At 44.1% G+C, this 20,054-nt stretch overlaps 1 protein-coding gene across 4 annotated transcripts in view; it reads right to left on the minus strand.

The window, feature by feature from the left end:
* Positions 1 to 20,054, minus strand: part of SQOR (sulfide quinone oxidoreductase) — a 64,407-nt gene that overhangs the window by 18,225 nt on the left and 26,128 nt on the right. For 2 of the 4 annotated variants that reach the window (NM_001040511.2, XM_015473181.3), the window contains 3 exon segments: positions 2,660 to 2,713; positions 9,229 to 9,399; positions 13,366 to 13,616. In NM_001040511.2, coding sequence (NP_001035601.2) covers positions 2,660 to 2,713; positions 9,229 to 9,399; positions 13,366 to 13,599 — 459 coding nt within the window. In that variant the 5' untranslated portion in view covers positions 13,600 to 13,616. 4 annotated transcript variants of the gene reach the window in all.

The raw sequence follows: 20,054 nt of genomic DNA on the forward strand, positions 1-20,054 counted from the left end.
AAGTATTCCTCTGATTGTTAACCATATCTTCTGCTACAGTTTAAGTAGCTGTAATATTAGCAGTCTCAACAACAGTAACCACTTATTATTATAAAATCACCCTGCATTTTAATGTTTCTGCCGTCTCACATCTATGTTAATATTCACTCCACTCACTACAGCCCCTCTGAGGGAGGGGATGGAATATTACTGACCCACAGACAAAGATGAGGAAACAAGGTTGAGAGACCTACCTAGACTCTTATACAACTAGATACTGAGGCCCCGCCCACTGCCTGCGGCCCTTCCCACAGGACCTCCCTGCTTTCCAGCTCCCAAAGCAAAACTCAGGATCCAGGAGATATATAGCCAATCTGTCTTCATCATATTTCTCTAGTCTGAAGAAGCCGTTATCAAGGAAAACGGTGCCATAAAGTAGTAACCAAGTTCCTTTCAAGGACAGTTGTTCCTAAAGGGCAGTTTATGACACCACTGAATCCAAGGTGCTTCCCTGGGAACCCAGAAGCAGAAGGAGCAGGAAAGTCTAAGAAAGAGATGAGATCTGACCCCCGCCCTGTGGGGAGCTGTGGACCATCCTACCACACTGAGAAGACCAGAGAGCAGGACATGGCACTGCAGAGATTCACCGGGAGCTAGTGGGGGAAGAGGCAGAGGCAGGTGGTCAGAGAGAAGCTGCTCACATTCAACAAAACCCAGATCAGAGATCAGTCCTTCTGGAGGCCCAACAGCATCCTGCCCCCGAGATCCACACACCTTGGCATCCTCATCAAAGCCATCTCTCCTTTGTTTACACTAACCTGGGTAGTTTTCTAGTATCTCCAAGACTGCTAAGTAACACAGTAGCCCTGGAAACATTACTCATATCCTCTTAGCCTCGGTTTCTTTATCTATCAAAGAGAAGATAAAAAATTTCTACCTCGCAAGCAGTCATGAGGAATCAATATTAGATTCTTAGCATAGTCCCTGGCACATGGTAGAGACTCCATAATAACAGCTCCTTTTAAATATTATTGTTTCTTGGTTTACTGCAAGAGGGTGCAAACACTCTCAGCACTGGTGTATTCAGACAGTTCTCACACAGCAAGCCATCAGGGTGCCATGACCATAGAGATAGGCTACCTTTGTTAAGTCGACTCTGGTGGACCTTTTGAAGAGGCATGGACTTCCCAGAAACTATCACTGGCACCTTTCTCCATAGAGTCCTCCATGGTTTACTGTTTATATGAGGCTCATGACCCATGGCACCAAACTCATCACAACCTCCACACTAATCCATGGCTTGTTTAAACCTTCACAGACCAGGTCCCATGTCATTCCTTCTATTTCCTACACTGGGCATGTCCCTATTCTGGTTTTTAATCCAGAAACACACATCAAACACCCTGCAGATGCAACTCAGATGAGGCCCTCATCTAAACCACTTTCCTGAAATTTCTGACCTGGTTATCACAATGCTTTATGTGCTTCAACTACTTATTCATATTCCCCAAGAAGCTTCTGGAAATCATAATTACTAACTCACTCTATTATGCTTTAGGAAAATAAATTTGAATCTCACAAACTGTCAGAGGGCATCTGGCTCCCTAGCTCACTGAAAAGTGAGGTCTAAGGAACTGCTGGGGCAGCATTTATATTGTGTCAGTCACTTTTTACCAAAAACCCAGCCTCTATACAACAAAACTTAGACATCCCTTCAGCGCCTGATAAGCTAACTGCCAGTATTCTACCCTTAAAGTCTGCTTAAGAATTCACAATCTAAATCTTACTTTCTAAGGAAATACAACCAACTCAGTCCTACAGAGAAAGGTAGTTTTCTTGTAAGTGTGGGAAAGGCTGCTGTTTTCTAAGAATTACCATCAGGCCCTGGATATGTTGAACTCTGATTAAAGCCTAAAGCTAGAACATATCATGATCACTGACAGAATCTTAGAGAAGACTTTCTTAAAACCATAAAAAGGCTGCTGAGAAATAAAACTGAAAGAGGATTTCTTAATACTCTTTCTTGTTCAAATGAGTATAAAACAACTAAATGCAGTTTTGATCATAGCATAAGTAGGCCAATATAACATACTTATGTACGCATGCTCAGTTGTGTCTGACTCTTTGTGACCCCCATGGACTGTAGCCCACCAGTCTCCTCCGTCCATATCATTTTCCAGGCAAGAACACTGGAGGAGGTTGCCATTTCCTACTCCAGGTGATCTTCCCAACCCAGGAATCAAACCCATATCTCATGCATCTTCCACACTGGCAGTGGATTCTTTACCACTGAGCCACCTGGGAAGCCCATGACATAGTAATAGAAGTAGCTTAAAACAGTACGTTCTCAGACTTCCTGGTGGCACAGTAGATGGGAATCCACCTGCCAATGTAGGAGACATGGGTTTGATCCTTGGTCTGGAAAGATTCCACATACCACAGAGCAACTATTCCTGTGCACCACAACTATCAAGCCTGTGCTCTAGAGTCTGTGATCCACAACTACTGAAACCTGTGCACCCTAGAACCCATGCTCCGCAATAAGAGAAGCCACTGCGATGAGAAGCCCATGCGCTGCAACTGGAGAGTAGCCTCTGCTCATCATAACTAGAGAAAGCCGGTGCAAAAGCAACAAAGACCCAGCAGAGCCAAAAATAAATTAAAAAAAATTTTTAAGTACCTTCTCATAGTCCAGCTGGATTCCAAGAGCAATGATAAGATATTTGTAGGAGATCTGCAACACAAACAATGACATTTTAGACCAAGACCCAAAAAGTGGCAGCCCCAGAACTGACTCAGACCCCAGACATCAGTAGCCCCTACTGCGTCTCCATCTTGTCACATGATGACGTGGGGCTGCGGATGGTGGGCAGGCCAGCGGGCAGGGATGAACACTCCAGTGTGCCATTATGCCCACCTCTCTGCTGCCCGTTCTCTGCCGCCTCACATGTCAGTGCTTCACAAATATATAACACGCCTGGCTTCTGGGAGCTTGAGATACCTGTACTTTTACACAGTGGAGCACAACAGAAAAGAGACCACAGTTATTTGTGTTAACACTGTTTCATGCCATCATTGACTCGATGGATATGAGTTTGAGCAAGCTCTGGGAGTTGGTGATGGACAGGAAAGCCTGGCGTGCTACAGTCCATGGGGTCGCAAAGAGTTGGACATGACTGAGCAACTGAACTGACTGTTTCATGTTGAAGGCTGACAATTAACTTTCTTTAAAAGTTAACCTGTAAGTCCCACCTATAGGGTAATGTGTGAATCTCAGGCCAATCTGTCCTACTGGTATAGACTGGATCAACAGCATAACTGAGAAACTGCTCTTTTGAGGGACACTGAAAAAGATGTGATAGAACCTACCTGATCCTACTGAACGAGCTGTTTGGAATTTAAAACTCTTCTCTTTAAATATGGGCATTGTGCTCATCCATGCTGAGGGCAAAAGTATCCATACTTATTATGATGGAAATGTGGGTTCTGGATCAGGAGGAAGACAAACTGAAGTACAAAAATGTAAGCAAAAATGATATAAAGTAAAGGGACTTGCCTACAGAACTGGAGAACGACAGCAGTGAATGTGGGAGCCCAGCCTGTGGCCACAGGTGGTGACTGCCACAGCCTTTTAGAGAAGGCTGGCTAGGTGAAGAGGTGGATGGTTGGTTTCAGTTGCTTGTGAAAAACACAAGTAGAGAAGCAGAGCGGCCAGCTTGGCAGATCACAGTGGAAGAGAGGGGCCTCCGAGACCTGAAAGAGCTTGGCTTGGGCTGGGGAGCCAAGGGGAGCAAGTCGCTGAAGAGGTCCTGCCCTAGGAGACTCGGCTCCAAGGTCACCTCCACTGTGTGACCTGCCTATGACTCAGTCCCCCTCCCTGCTGGCCCCTCCCGGCAGCTCCCTCAGCACAGTGGACTGAATGCTTTTTAGCCCTTGTGTTATTCAGCAGCAATGTCCTCCTCACTACACTCAACACTCCTAGAGGATAAAGGTTATATCTTATTCCTTATAGTCCTAGAATCTAACACAAGACACTAAAGTGAGGAAGTCTGTAATATTTGTTGGATGAATGGATAGGTAGATGGTTGATTTCGGCTGCTTGTGAAAAATACAATCTATCAAAATGGACAGATAATAGATACATCTTCAACTGTATGATTTGCCCACCCATAGAGACCGAGTGCCCTTAAATTCCTTGTTCTGTAGGAAAGTGTACCAGGCTCATTAAATGGTTAAGTGAACTCCTCAGGATGTAAGGTCAGAGATGGCATAGGATCTGGGGTTCCTGACCCACAGGTAAGACATGTGAGCACTGTAAAGAAAAGCTTTTGGTTTGTGCATGCATTGATGGTTCTATTAGAGCATAATATTGATTATTTTTATGGACTAATAATATACAAGCTTAAGATTATGAAAAAAATAAGGGAGAATAAATCCTAAAGTAGCAAAGTACAAAAGAACACTTCATGTATTTTGAATGAGTTCAAGCTTCTAGGCCAGATGATCTAAACTCTAAGGAATTACAAAACCTTGTAAACAAAACTTCTGAGCAGTTTCAGAGAACAGTGCAGACCTTGCCAAAAGGCTAAATATGGACAAGTGTTTTGTAATTTTATATGAGGGGGTGGGCAGAGAAGGCAATGGCATCCCACTCCAGTACTCTTGCCTGGAAAATCCCATGAACGGAAGAGCCTGGTAGGCTGCAGTCCACGGGGTCGCTAGAGTTGGACACGACCGAGTGACTTCACTTTCACTTTTTACTTTCATGCATTGGAGAAGGCAATGGCAACCCACTCCAGTGTTCTTGCCTGGAGAATCCCAGGGACGGGGAAGCCTGGTGGGCTGCCGTCTATGGGGTCGCACAGAGTCGGACACGACTGAAGCGACTTAGCAGCAGCAGCAGCAGCATGATGGGGTGGGAGAGGTAAATTATGACACTAATAATTTAGTAAACAAGATGTTTATGCACTTCAAAATTCCAGGCTCATCTAACAAAATGATGTCTCATAATAATTTAGAAAAAGAAGGACATCAGCAAGTGTTTGCAGACTGCAAACCTGCTTCCCATCAGTCGGCAGTCAAGAACTCTGTGAGCAGAGTGGATACTCAATAAATATTTCCTTTTCCTTTTTTTTCCCATATACTCGTTTTTCCTTTTTTTTTTTTTTTTTATTAACTTTTTGGTTGCACCACACAGCATGTCAGATCTTAGTTTCCTGATTAAAGATCAAGCCCACACCCCCTGCAGTGGAGGCATGGAGTCTTAACCACTGGACCATTGGGTAAGTCCCTCATGTATTCTTTAAAAAGTAATAACAGCCACATTTCTTAAGCATTCACTTTGTACAAGGCACTGTCCTGACTATTTTACATGTTTTAATTCATTTAAGCCTCACAACAACCCAGTGAAGTAGGTATTAGTACCACTTTACAGATGAAGAAATTGAGGTACAACTTGATCACAAAGATTGACTCAACACCTTCTATGTGACAGATATTATGCTAAGTCCTGGAGACAGAACACCGAACAAGAAAGGCCCAGTTCCTACCCCTCCAGGAATTCAGTCTAGTGGGCAAGACATACGCCAACAGATAGCCACACAGACAATTACTAAACCACAGAGTGCTGGGATGGCAAGTCTAGAGGGAAGGCCATGTCTAAGATAAAGATCAGTAGGAGTTAGCCAGAGGAAGAGGTTAAAGCAGCCTGTGCACATGTACCAGGGAAGAAGGCGGCTGAGGCGTCTGAGGAGAGAAGAGGCCAGTGTGCTGGAGCAGGAACAAGGAACAGAACCAGGTTAAGTCTGGAGAAGGAGCAAGGATCCATGTACACACTGGGCCTGTGGAACACACTCCAAACAGACAGACCCCTGGGGCGGGAAGAGTCGGAGACACACTGGGTCTGGACTGCAGCAGTGCCCTCGCATTGTGGACAGGATAGGAAAGTGTAAACAAATGATGGAAACGAGTATGTAAATTGTTTAATATTTCAAAAGAATACTGATTGATTCATGTATGCTAGGAAAAAAGTTCTCTAGGGACATGTTAAAGAATTCAAACCTTGAACTTAAATGAACCCATCATGGATAAAGGCAAGGAAAAACTGCTAACTGGATGACAGAATCACAAATGTAAAAGATCCAGGCAAGCTGGGAGGATGAACCAAAAGCAAGAAGATGAGACATGATATGTAGATTTCTGATACTTGGCTATGGAATAGAAAGTGAAAAGTGAAAGCCGCTCAGTCATGTCCGACTCTTTGCAACCCCATGGACTATACAGTCCACGGAATTCTCTAGGCCAGAATACTGGAGTGGGTAGCCTTTCCCTTCTCCAGGGGATTTTCCCAACCCAGGGACTGAACCCAGATCTCCCGCATTGCAGGCAGATTCTTTACCAGCTGAGCCACAAGGGAAGCCCTGGTTCTGGAATACTTTTGCTTAAAAAATCCTGGACAAAAGTCTCACCAGTTTATGTACCACCTTATTCCTTAGCGCTAACAAAGCACTGCAACTCTCCCAAGCGTCTAGACCAGAGTCTAAGCAGGGTTCAGAAGTGAGGGCGCCTCCCAGTACCTCTCATTCTCAAGAGGTGAGACAAGTTTATGTTCCTTAAGATACAAACAAAGCCAATCACAGAGGTACTGAGCTACTCTTGCAGTGCAGAGGGGTCTGACTAGGAGGCAGGCACTGCTGTACCAAAGAGGTGATGTGTCTTCAAACATACAGGTCTGCTGGTCCCTTGAACTGGCAGCAGACTGGTGAGAAAAAGCAGCCCCAAAGCTAAATCTTGTGAACTGAAAACAGTCTTGTGTTTAATTCAGTCTGTTCTCCTGGAGATGTTGGGGAAAATAAGGAAGTTTATCAACATGGGAAAAACAATATATAAAGAATATAGAAAATTTTTAATTTAATGTAAATAAATGTATATTTATTTGTATATACATATACAAATATATTTATATTTATATATACATATATATTTGTATGTTTGTATATTTATATACATGCATATAAATATGTATGTTTATATATTTGCATATTTATATATACACACATATATATAAATATGTCTATATTTTAGGATGGGGGATGCCTGACTCGACAGTAGATCATGTGAATAAAAGGCCCATGGTCTCTAGGCCAGCATGAATCAACACTGAGAAATGTCACTGGCAAACGCTAGCTTGGGCTCTAGCCAGCTGTTGAAGAGAATGGTCCCACACTATTCTGGGCTGTTCTGTAGCATTGGTTACTCTCCCAGACACCTACTGGGGCCATGGATCTCAGAGTACTAACAAGCCAGATGATGTCCAATGCAGGATAAAGAGGGTAGGAAGGGGATTGGAGCCCATGAGATCTGAGGAAAGTGGGGACAGGAGGAAAAGTCTACCTGAGAAGAAGACAGACACAGAATCTGAGAGCAACTTTCAAATAGCTGGAGGGTTTCTCCACTGAAAAGAAAGAAGACCTTCTCTCCCACACTACAGGAAGAATAAGGAATAAGAAAAGTACTATGGCCACTAACACCTTAGAGGCCAAAAACAAAACAGAAAAGACGTTACAGGAAGGTGGGTTCTGACTCATTAAAGGAAGAACTTTCATATAACCTGTCTGCCTAAAAAAATGAAAGAAGAGTGCTAACTTTCAGAGAAGTGGGACACGTAAATACTGCTGCTGCTGCTGCTGCTAAGTCGCTTCAGTCGTGTCCGACTCAGTGCGACCCCATAGACGGCAGCCCACCAGGCTCCTCTGTCCCTGGGATTCTCCAGGCAAGAACACTGGAGTGGGTTGCCATTTCTTTCTCCAATGCATGAAAGTGAAAAGTGAAAGTGAAGTCGCTGAGTTGTGTCCGACTCTTCACAACCCCATAGCCTACCAGGCTCCTCCGTCCTCTACCAGGCAAGAGTACTGGAGTGGGTTGCCATTTCCTTCTCTAACCCACTTTAAATTCAACCCCATGACCCCTGTGCCCAAGTCCAAGTAACTCAGCTCTATTTTTTAATTAACATTCATCACCTTCTAACACACTATATAACTTACTTATTACGATTATTGTTTATTGTATGTCTTCCTCCACTAGAATACAAAATCCTGAACAATAAAGATATTTGTCTGTTTTGGTTCACTTGTATATCCTTAAAACTGTATACACAGGTTATAATAATGCTTAATATAAATAAATACTGAGGGAGGAAGGAAGAAAGGACGAACAGAAGCTAGGCAGATAATCTTGATCAGGGTTCAGGGAAAGGCTACAAAAAATCTCTGTACTCCTTGAAATTTAATGCAAAATTAGGCACTTATATGCATTCTGTAGAGCAGGGTAAAGTCCTGCTTGGAAAGATCCATGACCTAAGGAAAGGCTGAGAATGCCTGCAGCAAATGGTCCCTGCTTAGAGCAAGAGATTAGAGCTGAAAGATTTCTACCAACTCTGATTCTACAGTTCTGTGAAAATGCTGGAGTGCCCAGTTTGGAGGGATATGAATCAGAGTATTAAGGCCAATAACACCCTGAGGGCCCAAGAGCCACCAGACCCTGGGACAGGCCGGGGACAGCATGGCGGCTGTCCCGGGCTCAGCAGCAGATGAGGGAACAGGATGGCTTCTGAGCCTGTCTTCTCACCATCCTGCCCTCATCCCCTCAGTCAAACCCAGGGGCTGCAGCTGCTGAAAAGTTGGGATTGAAGTATGGTGGGGATGGGAGGAGACGTCTATGGTGCTGAGCAATAGTGACCCTCAAGCTGCAGCAGCAGCAATTCTTAGCCCTAACACCAACCGCAGTCACACGGCAGAGCACCCACTAGTGTGACCGAGACGGATACTCTCCAACATCCCCTTCCTCTGCAGGGCCATCTGTCAGGTGGAGAGGCCCACTGCTTCAAAGGAAAAAGGAGTGAGGTACCTGGTATTTTAACACAGAGCAATAGTGTCTGTTCAATAAGAATTCAGGTACATGATACTGTAGTAAGCAACAGGGCAAACTGGTTTTCAACGAATGCTTGTCTTCATTGTTCATTTATTAATTCAGCTTCACTCAGTCCTTCCATCTATCCCATCCTCCTTTCCCCACACCCGTCCCATCTCACACAGTATTCAGCACACACACACACACACACACACACACACACACACACACACACACACACAGAGATACCCCACCCTCTCACCAAGAAGCTGTCCATTTTGATACAATGTGCATTCACTTAAACCCTCAGGTTAACAAAAGCCAAAGGACTCCAGTGGTTACCTTCTTGTCATCATCTGTGTGGATGCAGTTCTTGTCTGGATTCAGATCAACCACCCTAGCTTTGATCCACTCCACACCAGATGGAATCACATTTGCTGTGGGACGGCCAGATGAGGATAATGGTTTGGCACCAGCACCCACCAGGGTCCAGATGGGCTGGTAGAAATGTGTCTAAAAAACAAAGTATTTGGAGATTCATTACAAGGTGAGACTGATCAAAAGAGTCATAGCTAAAGGTACATGAGCTAGACTCTCCCAATTCCTCCCTCCTGACCCTTGAAGCATCACAGAGAAGTCTCCAAAAGGTTAGTCTTCCCCCACCAACTCCACTGGTGTTTCCTACTATGTTAAATTCTGAAGGGCAGTTACCCTAAATTCACTTTAAGCAATAGATAATACAGTGGTCACTAAAGATAGTTTATGATTTTTTTTGCTGATCTTGGCTGAATTCTTTTGTAGGTAAGATAGCTCAGATGGTAAAGACTCTGTCTGCAATGCAGGGGACCTTGATTAGATCCCTGGGTCAGGAAGATCCCCTGCAGAAGGGAATAGCAACCCACTTCAGTATTCTTACCTATAGAATTCCATGGACAGACCATGGTGTCACAAAGAGTCGGACACGACTGAACGACTAACATAAAATAGATCTGGTGTTTAACATGTACATGCTATATTCGTTGCATTAGTCACTAAGTCACATCCAAATCTTTGCAACCCTGTGGACTGTAGCCAGCCAGGCTCCTCTGTCCATGCAATTCTTCAGGCAAGAATACTGGAATGGGTTGCCATTTCCTTCTTCACTGGATCTTCCAGGGATCAAACCTGCATCTTATGCATTTGCAGGTGTATTCTTTACCACTGAGCCACCTGGAAAACCCACATGCTATATAAACAAGCATACATACATACACGGGCTTCCCAGGTGGGGCTAGTGGTAAAGCACCTGCCTGCCAGTGCAGGAGACATAAGAGATATAGGTTCGATCCCTGGGTTGGGACGATCGCCTGGAGGAGAGCATGGCAACCCACTCCAGTGTTCTTGCCTGGAGAATCCCATGGACAGAGGAGCATGGCAGGCTACAGTCCATGGGGTCACAGAGTCAGACTCAAGTGAAGTGACTTAGCGCTTAGCATGTACACACACATATTATGAGTCCATTAAAGAAAAATTAAGTCCAGAAGGCTAAATGTGGTTACTCAGAAGTTTGTGAGGTGAGTCTGAAAAGTTTTCTGCCACTTTGGGGATGCTCAGAACTTTATTAACTTCCCCCTGTGTTTCCCAAGCCCATGAGGAGGACAGCAGATATCCCCAGTCAGTCCTTGGAGTCCCTCTTCTCCTTTCTCAGAGGTTTTTACACCCAAAGCCAGGAGGCATCAGATCGTACCCCCTGATACCCAAACTTTCAGTATTTTCTGGAGTTCTCTTGCTTTAGATGGTCCACTCTTGATCTCAGTTAGTTGTGAAAGTCCTAGACTCAGGGTCAAAGGGCAGATTGGTTTAATGGCCTCTGAGAATTACCATGTATCCATGGAGCAGACTGGAGGACCAAGAGATCTCAACATTATCAAAACGCCTCAAACTGGCCAGACAGAATTGCCAACAGCCCCAGAGAGTGAAGAGGACATAGGACCAGCTTTGCAATCTCCCTACAGCCATAACGCATAGGATCAAACGGGGGCAGAGGTCACCAGCTGTGAGAGCTCAATGATGTGAAGTCCATCTTGAACAGAAAAGGGAATGAAAATACAAGCTCGGATCATTTTTTTAGACTGCCAACAAGCATGAGCTCCAGCAATCCCTAAACCAGACACAGAAAGGAAAGTACCAAATACCTGAGCCACTGGCAGCTCCTCTCAGAAGCCCTGTCATGCACATCCTCACGGAGCAAGGCAGACTCCATCCTGGTCTCTTGAATTGTGTCCAGTGCCTCAGAGGAGCCTGTCGCATTGCAAAGAGCAGCCCCACGGGAGACCTTCCATGGGATAACTACAATCCACCAGAGGCCACCTAATACAGCTCTCAAACCACTGTCATTTTAAATGTTGTCCCTGAATTAAAGTCACTTTAAAAAGGAAATTGGGGCTTCCCTGGTGGCTCAGTGGTAAAGAATCCACCTGTCAATATAGGATACACAGGTTGGTATCCCACATGCCTTGGAGCAACTAAGCCTATGAGCCGTAACTACTGAGTCCATGTGCCACAACTACTGAAGCCTGAGCACCCTAGAGCCTGCGCTCTGCAATAAGAGAAGTCACGGCCGTGAGAAGCCCTTGCACTGCAACTAGAGAGTAGCCCCACTCACCGCAACTAGAGAAAGCCAGGGTGCAGCAACAAAGACCCAGCGCAGCCAAAACTAAATAAATAAAATTTTTAAAAATAATTTTTTAAAAGGTGGGGAGAGCTGAAACTTAAACTTAGCTCTTCTATTTAAAAAGGGGGGAAATTGACAGAGAGCGCCCTACCATCTCCCCACAGATCACAGCATACCAATCAGAGAATACAGCAAAGCCCTGGGCAGCCTCATATGGTACAGGGAAGACTTGCTGAAAAGAAGTGTGCCTTTCTTGCCCCACCCTCTCCACTAAACAGGCATCAGGTCCATTTTGATTTTACCTCCCAAAGATACAACTCCTCACTGGTGCACGTCTGGTTCCTTAGGAAATATTAGGCAAACCATCAAAAATCTTGACTATTCTTCTGAAGCTCTGCTGCTGCTGCTAAGTCACTTAAGTCATGTCCGACTCTGTGCAACCCCATAGACGGCAGCCCACCAGGCTGCCCTGTCCCTGGGATTCTCCAAGCAAGAATACTGGAGTGGGTTGCCATTTCCTTCTCCAATGCATGAAAGTGAAAAGTGAAAGTGAAGTTGCTGCAGCCTACCAGGCTCCTCTGTCCATGGCATTTTCCGGGCAACAGTACTGGAGTGGGTTTCTGAAGCTCTGGACAACCTCAAAATGTTAGTGCCTTACAAACACTTCCCAACTTGCCTTTTGGTGTCTGCTACCTTTTTGTTTCATAACCTGTTTATAATCCCTTACACTTAAATTTCTCAGACTTACTGACACCTTTTCAGAGTCCTCCCCACCCATCAACTCATCATCTTTTCTCCAGACTGAAACAGGGAAAGGAAAGTGCAACGACCACCAATTTTCCTCTGGACATGAGATTGAAGGTAGAGGGTGATGTGAATTGAACTGTCTCTCTTCAAAATATATGCTGACATCCAAACCCTGGGACCTGTGATCGTGACCTTATTTGGAAATAGGGTCTTTACAGATGTAATCAATTTAAGATGAGGTCATACTGGATTAGGGCACGCCCAGGGGGCCCTAGTGGTAAAGAGCCTGCCTGCCAGGAGATGTAAGAGACATAGGTTCGATCCCTGGATCCAGAAGATCCCCTGGAGGAGAGCACAGCAACCCACTCCAATATTCTTGCCTGGCAAGACCCATGGACAGAGGAGTCTGGTAAGCTACAGTCCATAGGGTCACAAAGAGTCAGACATGACTGAAATGACTTAGCATGCACACATACTAGATTAGAGTGTCCTCAACTCTCTAATGTTTATCCATTGGATTGTCTCTAAAATCTAATCCAATGACTGATGTCCTTGTAGAAAGGTCTTGTGCTGACACTAGTGGCACACACAGAAGACTGAAGTGATGCACGACAAGCCAAGGAACACCAAGGACTGTCCACAACCACAGAAGCTAGAACAGAGGCATGGGACAGCCTCCCCTTGCCCTGAACAGCCTTCAGAGGAACCATGGCCCAGCTAACAGCTTGGTTTTGCACTTCCAGCCTCCAGAACTGTGAGAGGATAAAGTATCTGTTTTAAGCCACACTGTTTATGGTCATTTGTTATGGCACTTCTAAGAAACTAACACAGAGGAGATCATAAGAAGCCAAGAGATCTGTCCTTGCTCTCTCCCTCCCCCCACCTTCTCCCAATCCTTTTGGACGACCTGCTTTTTATGCCCAGAAAGAGAAGCATGAACCTGGGAACATGGAGGCCCAGGGCATGACAGTCATCCCCACCTCAGCCCCTAACCCGCACGTGCCTGTGCACAACACACATACACACACACACACATACACACACACACACACACACACACTCATAAGGGGGAGATTTACCTCGCTGGGCTCAACGATGGCCACGTTCTCCGCGCCTACTTTCCTCTTCATGCGGGCGGCCATGCTGATCCCACCACTGCCCCCACCCAGCACCAGCACCTCATAGTAGCTCTTGGCTGCGAGGCTGGCCCCTGTGTGCAGCTGCAGGGGGCTGGCCTGCTGAGAGCCCAGCCTGAGGAAGCAGGCGAAGAGCCGGACACGGGAGCAGGACACCACAGAGGCCAGCAATGTCATCTTCAGGCCGGGTCAGGCTACAAAGGAACAGAGAAGATTCCGAATAAGGCAAGAGCCACTATGAGACTGAAGCATTTTCTTTTAGGGAGGAAGGGGAGACTGGCATCTGGCCGGCTCCAGCTGGTTCCCACCATTTCAAGGCCACCCTCCCACCTGGCCATGATCAAGAGCTTCTTGAGAATGCTCCACCAGCTAAGCTTTCCATTTCTCCCTCTCCTCCTTCCTTCAGGACATCGCAGGCTTTGTTTGAACCAGGTAAACCTCACCTTTTAAGTTCTCTCTCATAACGTGCCTGTCCCCATCCTTGTCCATCCCTAAAACGAGGGCATCATCTAAGGTAACCCACTGTCACCCTCTTCTCTCTGGCACATTCTTCAACTCTTTCTTTGGCTTTTTGGTCCATCAGAGATGTATGAGTCTACAATTCCTTGCCACCTGAGACCTTGCTGAAAACAGAGAGTTCAGCAAGAAACCCACCTTCTACAGCTCAGGGTTCAGGTCACAGAAATCAGAGCCTCGGTCCCACTCAGAAGTACCTGGATCTGCTGAGCCAGAGACATGCAATTTAATCAGATCACTGGCTATACATGAGCAAAGGCCCTCCACACCTTTGGAAATGTCAACCACATGATTAAAAAGCCATAAAAGGAGCCCTTCCCTAGTATCATAAAGCTATATTTTGTGTAAAGAATCTGCATATCCTTCTGACAAGTCTTTTATTATATCCAATTCAGTAAAAATCTCCCCTTGATAGGTTTTCTAAGAGATGTACTTCACCTTTCTGCTCCAGCAGTTGGTGCTTTGGCAGTGAGGAAATGAAGGCTACTCAGAAACTGGCCTTGACTTCATCCCATCCCCAGATAGGCTTTATATCTTGGATGTGATCTATCATGTAAGTTGAGGGGCCCCGGCCAAAATACCCCCCACCTTGTGTATTACAGAGCCCTAAATTTCACCATCTAGCGCCATCCTGTGGGTTCCCATGTTCCACGAACCCTTTATAAAAAGTACCCAGCTGGGGGTACCCAGCAAGTACCCAGCTGGGGAATTACACTTCTAGCTGCTAAGATCACTAACTTCTAAATGGGAACAATTTAATTATATGACTTCCCACCAGTGGAGAAGAGGAAGGCTACACAAGGGAATTAGAGAAAGCTGGGAGGGGGAAAGGCTAAGAAAGGAAGACGGAAGGGCCCTGGAGGAGTGAGGAGGAGGAGCCAGTGATGATCTTAATTAGGATTAACTCTGTTCCAGTGTTTTGGCACCTGTGACAATTTCCTCAGTATTTCAGATCTGACAGGCAACCCAGATCTGGGGGAGGGTACACGGGGTTACAGAAACTGAGGAAGGCTCATTCGTGGTTGCCACAAATTTAAGTCAGTATGACTCTTACCAAAAACATTTCTCATCCTTTGACTCTGCTCTTCCATTTCTGGGACTCAGGTCTAAAGAAATAACCTCTAATACTTAAGAAGACAAGACTCTACAAAGATAGATCTCACATATTCATTCATAAAACAGTCAAATCTGAGTTAACTGGCCTGTGGATTGGATCTGATTTCATCCTGGTTACAGAAAAAACAACTGCAGGCTCTAGACTGGCCAGGGAAGGCTCAGGTTCCAGACTGTTCTAACCAAGGCTAATTTATGATTGCTTCTATTTAAAATGGGTAGGGGGAACAGAGATAGCCATCCACTTGTCAAACTTTGAGGAAAGGTTACATAAAATATTGTTACACAAGATGGTCTATATGTAGTTTTTTCAAATTATGTTTACAAAGAGCATATAAAATACTTATGTTGTGATCAGAATATTAATTGGAAATACAAGTTTAACTATGTAAGAGAAAAATGCATTAAAAAAAAATAAGATGTTAACACTGGTGGTTTTCTCTGGGTTTTAGAATAATGGGTGATTTTTATTTCTTCTGCTTTTCTGTATCTTATAAATTCTCTACTATATGCATACATTAATATTACAATAATAAACTATTTTGATGACAATAACAAACATGTTCTCAGTCCTTTACACAAACATTTAACCTGTGAGCTGACTATCATTATCACCATTTTACAGGTGATAAAATTGAGGCAGAGCTCACATGTGGATTATGATTTGAACCTGGGCACTTTAGTGCCAGGGTGTCTGCTTTAAACCACTATACCTACTATCTCTATCAACAACAAACAGTGCTAACATGAAAATCTTAAATGAAAAAATCCAGATATTTTCCATACTTTCCACAAAAGGGAAACCATTTTTTTCACGGTATTGATACCTAAAATAGTAGCAATGTTTTGATATAGCTATAACTGATTTTTTCCCTCTTCTTTTCATGTGCTTTTCTCACATTTTCTTCAATGAGTTTTAAATTTTAAAAATCAGTCAATTTGGTTTTGTTTGTTTGAGTTTTCTTTGTTTTTTTGTTTCCTAATGGTAGGGACCTAACAGAAGCAGAAGATATTAAGAAGAGGTGGCAAGAATACACAGAAGAACTGTACAAAAAAGATCTTCATGACCCAGATAATTACTATGGTGTGATCACTCACCTAGAGCCAGATATCCTGGAAGGTGAAATCATGTGGCCTTAGGAAGCATCACTACAAACAAAGCTAGTGGAGGTGATGGAATTCCAGTTGAGCTATTTCAAATCCTGAAAGATGATGCTGTGGAAGTGCTGCACTCAATATGCCAGCAAATTTGGAAAACTCAGCAGTGGCCACAGGACTGGAAAATGTCAGTTTTCATTCCAATCCCAAAGAAAGGCAATGCCAAAGAATGTTCAAACTACTGTACAATTGTTCTCATCTCACACGCTAGTAAAGTAATGCTTAAAATTCTCCAAGCCAGGTTTCAGCAATACATGAAGCATGAACTTCCAGATGTTCAAGCTGGTTTTAGAAAAGGCAGAGGAACCAGAGATCAAATTGCCAACATCCACTGGATCATTGAAAAACCAAGAGAGTTCCAGAAACACATCTATTTCTGCTTTATTGACTATGCCAAAGCCTTTGACTGTGTGGATCACAATAAACTGTGGAAAATTCTGAAAGAGATAGGAATACCAGACCACCTGATTTGCCTCCTAAGAAATCTGTATGCAGGTCAGGAAGCAACAGTTAGAACTGGAATGGAACAACAGACTGGTTCCAGATAGGAAAAGGAGTACGTCAAGGCTGTATATTGTCACCCTGCTTATTTAACTTATACGCAGAGTAGTACATCATGAGAAACGCTGGACTGGAGAAAGCACAAGCTGGAATCAAGATTGCCGGGAGAAATATCAATAACCTCAGATATGCAGATGACATCACCCTTATGGCAGAAAGTGAAGAAGAACTAAAGAGCCTCTTGATGAAAGTGAAAGAGGAGAGTGAAAACGTTGGCTTAAAGCTCAACATTCAGAAAACGAAGATCATGGCATCTGGTCCCATCACTTCATGGCAAATAGATGGGGAAACAATGGAAACAGTGGCTGACTTTATTTTTCTGGGCTCCAAAATCACTGCAGATGGTGACTGCAGCCATGAAATTAAAAGATGCTTACTCCTTGGAAGGAAAGTTATGACCAACCTAGATAGCATATTCAAAAGCAGAGACATTACTTTGCCAACAAAGGTCCGTCTAGTCAAGGCTATGGTTTTTCCAGTAGTCATGTATGGATGTGAGAGTTGGACTATAAAGAAAGCTGAGTGCAGAAGAATTGATGCTTTTGAACTGTGGTGTTGGAGAAGACTCTTGAGAGTCCCTTGGACTGCAAGGAGATGCAACCAGTCCATCCTAAAGGAGATCAGTCCTGGGTGTTCATTGGAAGGACTGATGTTGAAGCTGAAACTCCAATACTTTGGCCACCTCATGCGAAGAGCTGACTCATTGGAAAAGACCTTGACACTGGGAAAGATTGAAGGCAGGAGGAGAAGGGGAAAACAGAGGATGAGATGGTTGGATGGCATCACCGACTCGATGGACAAGGGTTTGAGTGGACTCCGGGAGTTGGTGATGGACAGGGAGGCCTGGCGTGCTGCAGTCCATGGGGTCGCAAAGAGTCGGACAAGACTAAGCGACTGAACCGAACTGAATGATTGAGGAGTGGGGGAAATCACCAAGTAGAATGTTACTCTCTGGTTGGGAAGAAGATACTTTATGGTGAATAGACAGTCCTCATATTCTGCCTTTCTATATGACAGCAAATCTCCTCACTTGACTTTTAGGAAAACCACTTTTTCATGGTCCCTACACAACATCTTTTTGGGGGGTTTTTTGGCCACATGCCTTGTGGGGTCTTAGTCCCCCAGTCAGGACTGAACCAGGCCCTCAGCAGTGGAAGTGCAGAGTCTTTATCACTAGACTGCCAGGCAATTCCCCTGACACAGAACCTTAACTCCATGGAGTTACAAAATAATGACCTAAAAGGAGGCCTGGCTAAGTTTCTGATTTCAAGCCATGCAATCTGAGGCCCTTCAACCTCCTAATTGCCTTCCAGCCTAGTACCCCATGGTTCTCCTCTTGAAAGAGGAAAAGTTTATGCAAATACCTCCCTTATTCAGCCAAGAAGGCAAGTTCTATTTTATTTCATCAGTTCCCCACAGCTTATTTCTGGATTCTGTATTAATAAACACAAAGTCCTCTGCACTAATTCTATCAACTTCATTAATAATCATCATCAAGCAGAATGTCCCGGCCTTTGCAGTCAAATTTCAACCATAAACAAAAATTTCACAAACACAAATACCATGTTAGAGGAAATGTTCCAAGTTTCAAAACACTTGAAAATCTCAGGAACACACTCATTCTAACAATATAATGTCATCCTAACTTTCAGATCAGAAAAACCAGAACCATAATCTAATGTTATTGGTAGTGAAGGTAGGGCATGATACAAAGTCAAAGACCAGAAAGAAACCAGAACAATAATGCAAAATCATAATTTAGATCCCACTTTGGAATGTTGGAACATTGACCTAAACCAAGACTGGAGAAACAATTAAAAAAACAGACAATTGAAGGAAGAAAGTCACATAATCTGAACCAGAATGAAAAAAAAAAAAAAAAACAGAAAAAAAAGGCCAAACTTGACCCTGAAGTCAACAGCAAAGAAATAAAAAATCTGTCAACAAAATAACTAAGGAGCATAAATCTAAGTCTCTGAGTCTCCCTAAAAGGTAGTCTGAAACACACGTACCTGAAGTTAAGAAATCAGAATTACCAACAATGCAGGAAACATAGCTGCTTTTTCTCTACACTCTTACAAAGTGAAACACACACTCTTTTTAAAAGAATCAGTAAGGCAAAGTTAACTTTCTTTTAACAAGTGCCACATTTATTTAATGTATTTCATTTATCAAATACATGTTCTAATTAAATAATGTCATACTTTTAAGTTAGATAAAAATTCCTCAATTAATCCTAAATCAGCTGAGTGCTTCCTTCAAAGAATCAAAATAAATGCTCTGATATATCTGTAGTCTGACTGAAGAAGTAAAACCCCTGCTAACTGAAAGATAAGACGGCCTGCTAGGCCCCTCCTACTTACATTTCTGGCTGCTGATCTGGGGTCCTGGTCCAGACAAGTCTTTGGAACTCCACACCTTTCCACAGCCAGCCCTTCTGGGAAAATCAGTGCAGATTGCCAGTGTCGAGAGTTCCCTAATCCTGGGCCATGTGACATGCCACTCACTGGGTGTCAGCTAGGACACTTGGCTGAGTTCAAACAGAGCTGGCCTCTAAACAAGGATTATTCAGAGCATCTTAACAAAAGATCCAAGAGGCCAACAGGACTTACAGTCAATCTTTCAGTTATTTTTGCTCTTGAGGAAACTGAGGGGTCTTTGTATGGGTCACTAGTATTTTATCTCAAGCCCACAATAGGCTGGGCCCTCTTTGCTTGGGGTTTCAATAACCACAAGGCCATCTTTTTAACATATCACCTTCATATAAACTTTCAAAACCAAAGAGGAAAAACAGACAACAGGCAGCCTCCAGCATTCACCACCTACCCCATTTCTCCTACCTGCACTCTGGGCCTCCAGCTTCCCTATCAAGCTTACACAGAGCTGTGAAGTCCTGAAGTTCTGGATCTCTGTGGGTCCCAGTCTCTGAGACACAAGTGAACCTCATCTACACACAGCATGGGTTGGGCTTACACCTAGTGCCCAGGTGGCAAAATGTCTGGAAGGCTCCGCCTCCTTCATTAGCTCCTCCCCCTTGGGCTTTCTGGACCTTTTATCTAAGGCTATCATCAGTTATTTACATCTCTCCACCAAATTACTTCCAGAAGACAGAATTCAATAAAAAAAAAAAAAGTATGGAGAGACTGTCATAACATAACAGCTAACATTTGTTGAGAGTTTTAGTTGTACTTATGGTATCTCTGATGTTGGGAGGGATTGAGGGCAGGAGGAGAAGGGGATGACAGAGGATGAGATGGCTGGATGGCATCACTGACTCAATGGAC

Source organism: Bos taurus, chromosome 10 (genome assembly GCF_002263795.3).
Source record: "Bos taurus isolate L1 Dominette 01449 registration number 42190680 breed Hereford chromosome 10, ARS-UCD2.0, whole genome shotgun sequence".
Classification (NCBI taxonomy): domain Eukaryota; kingdom Metazoa; phylum Chordata; class Mammalia; order Artiodactyla; family Bovidae; genus Bos; species Bos taurus.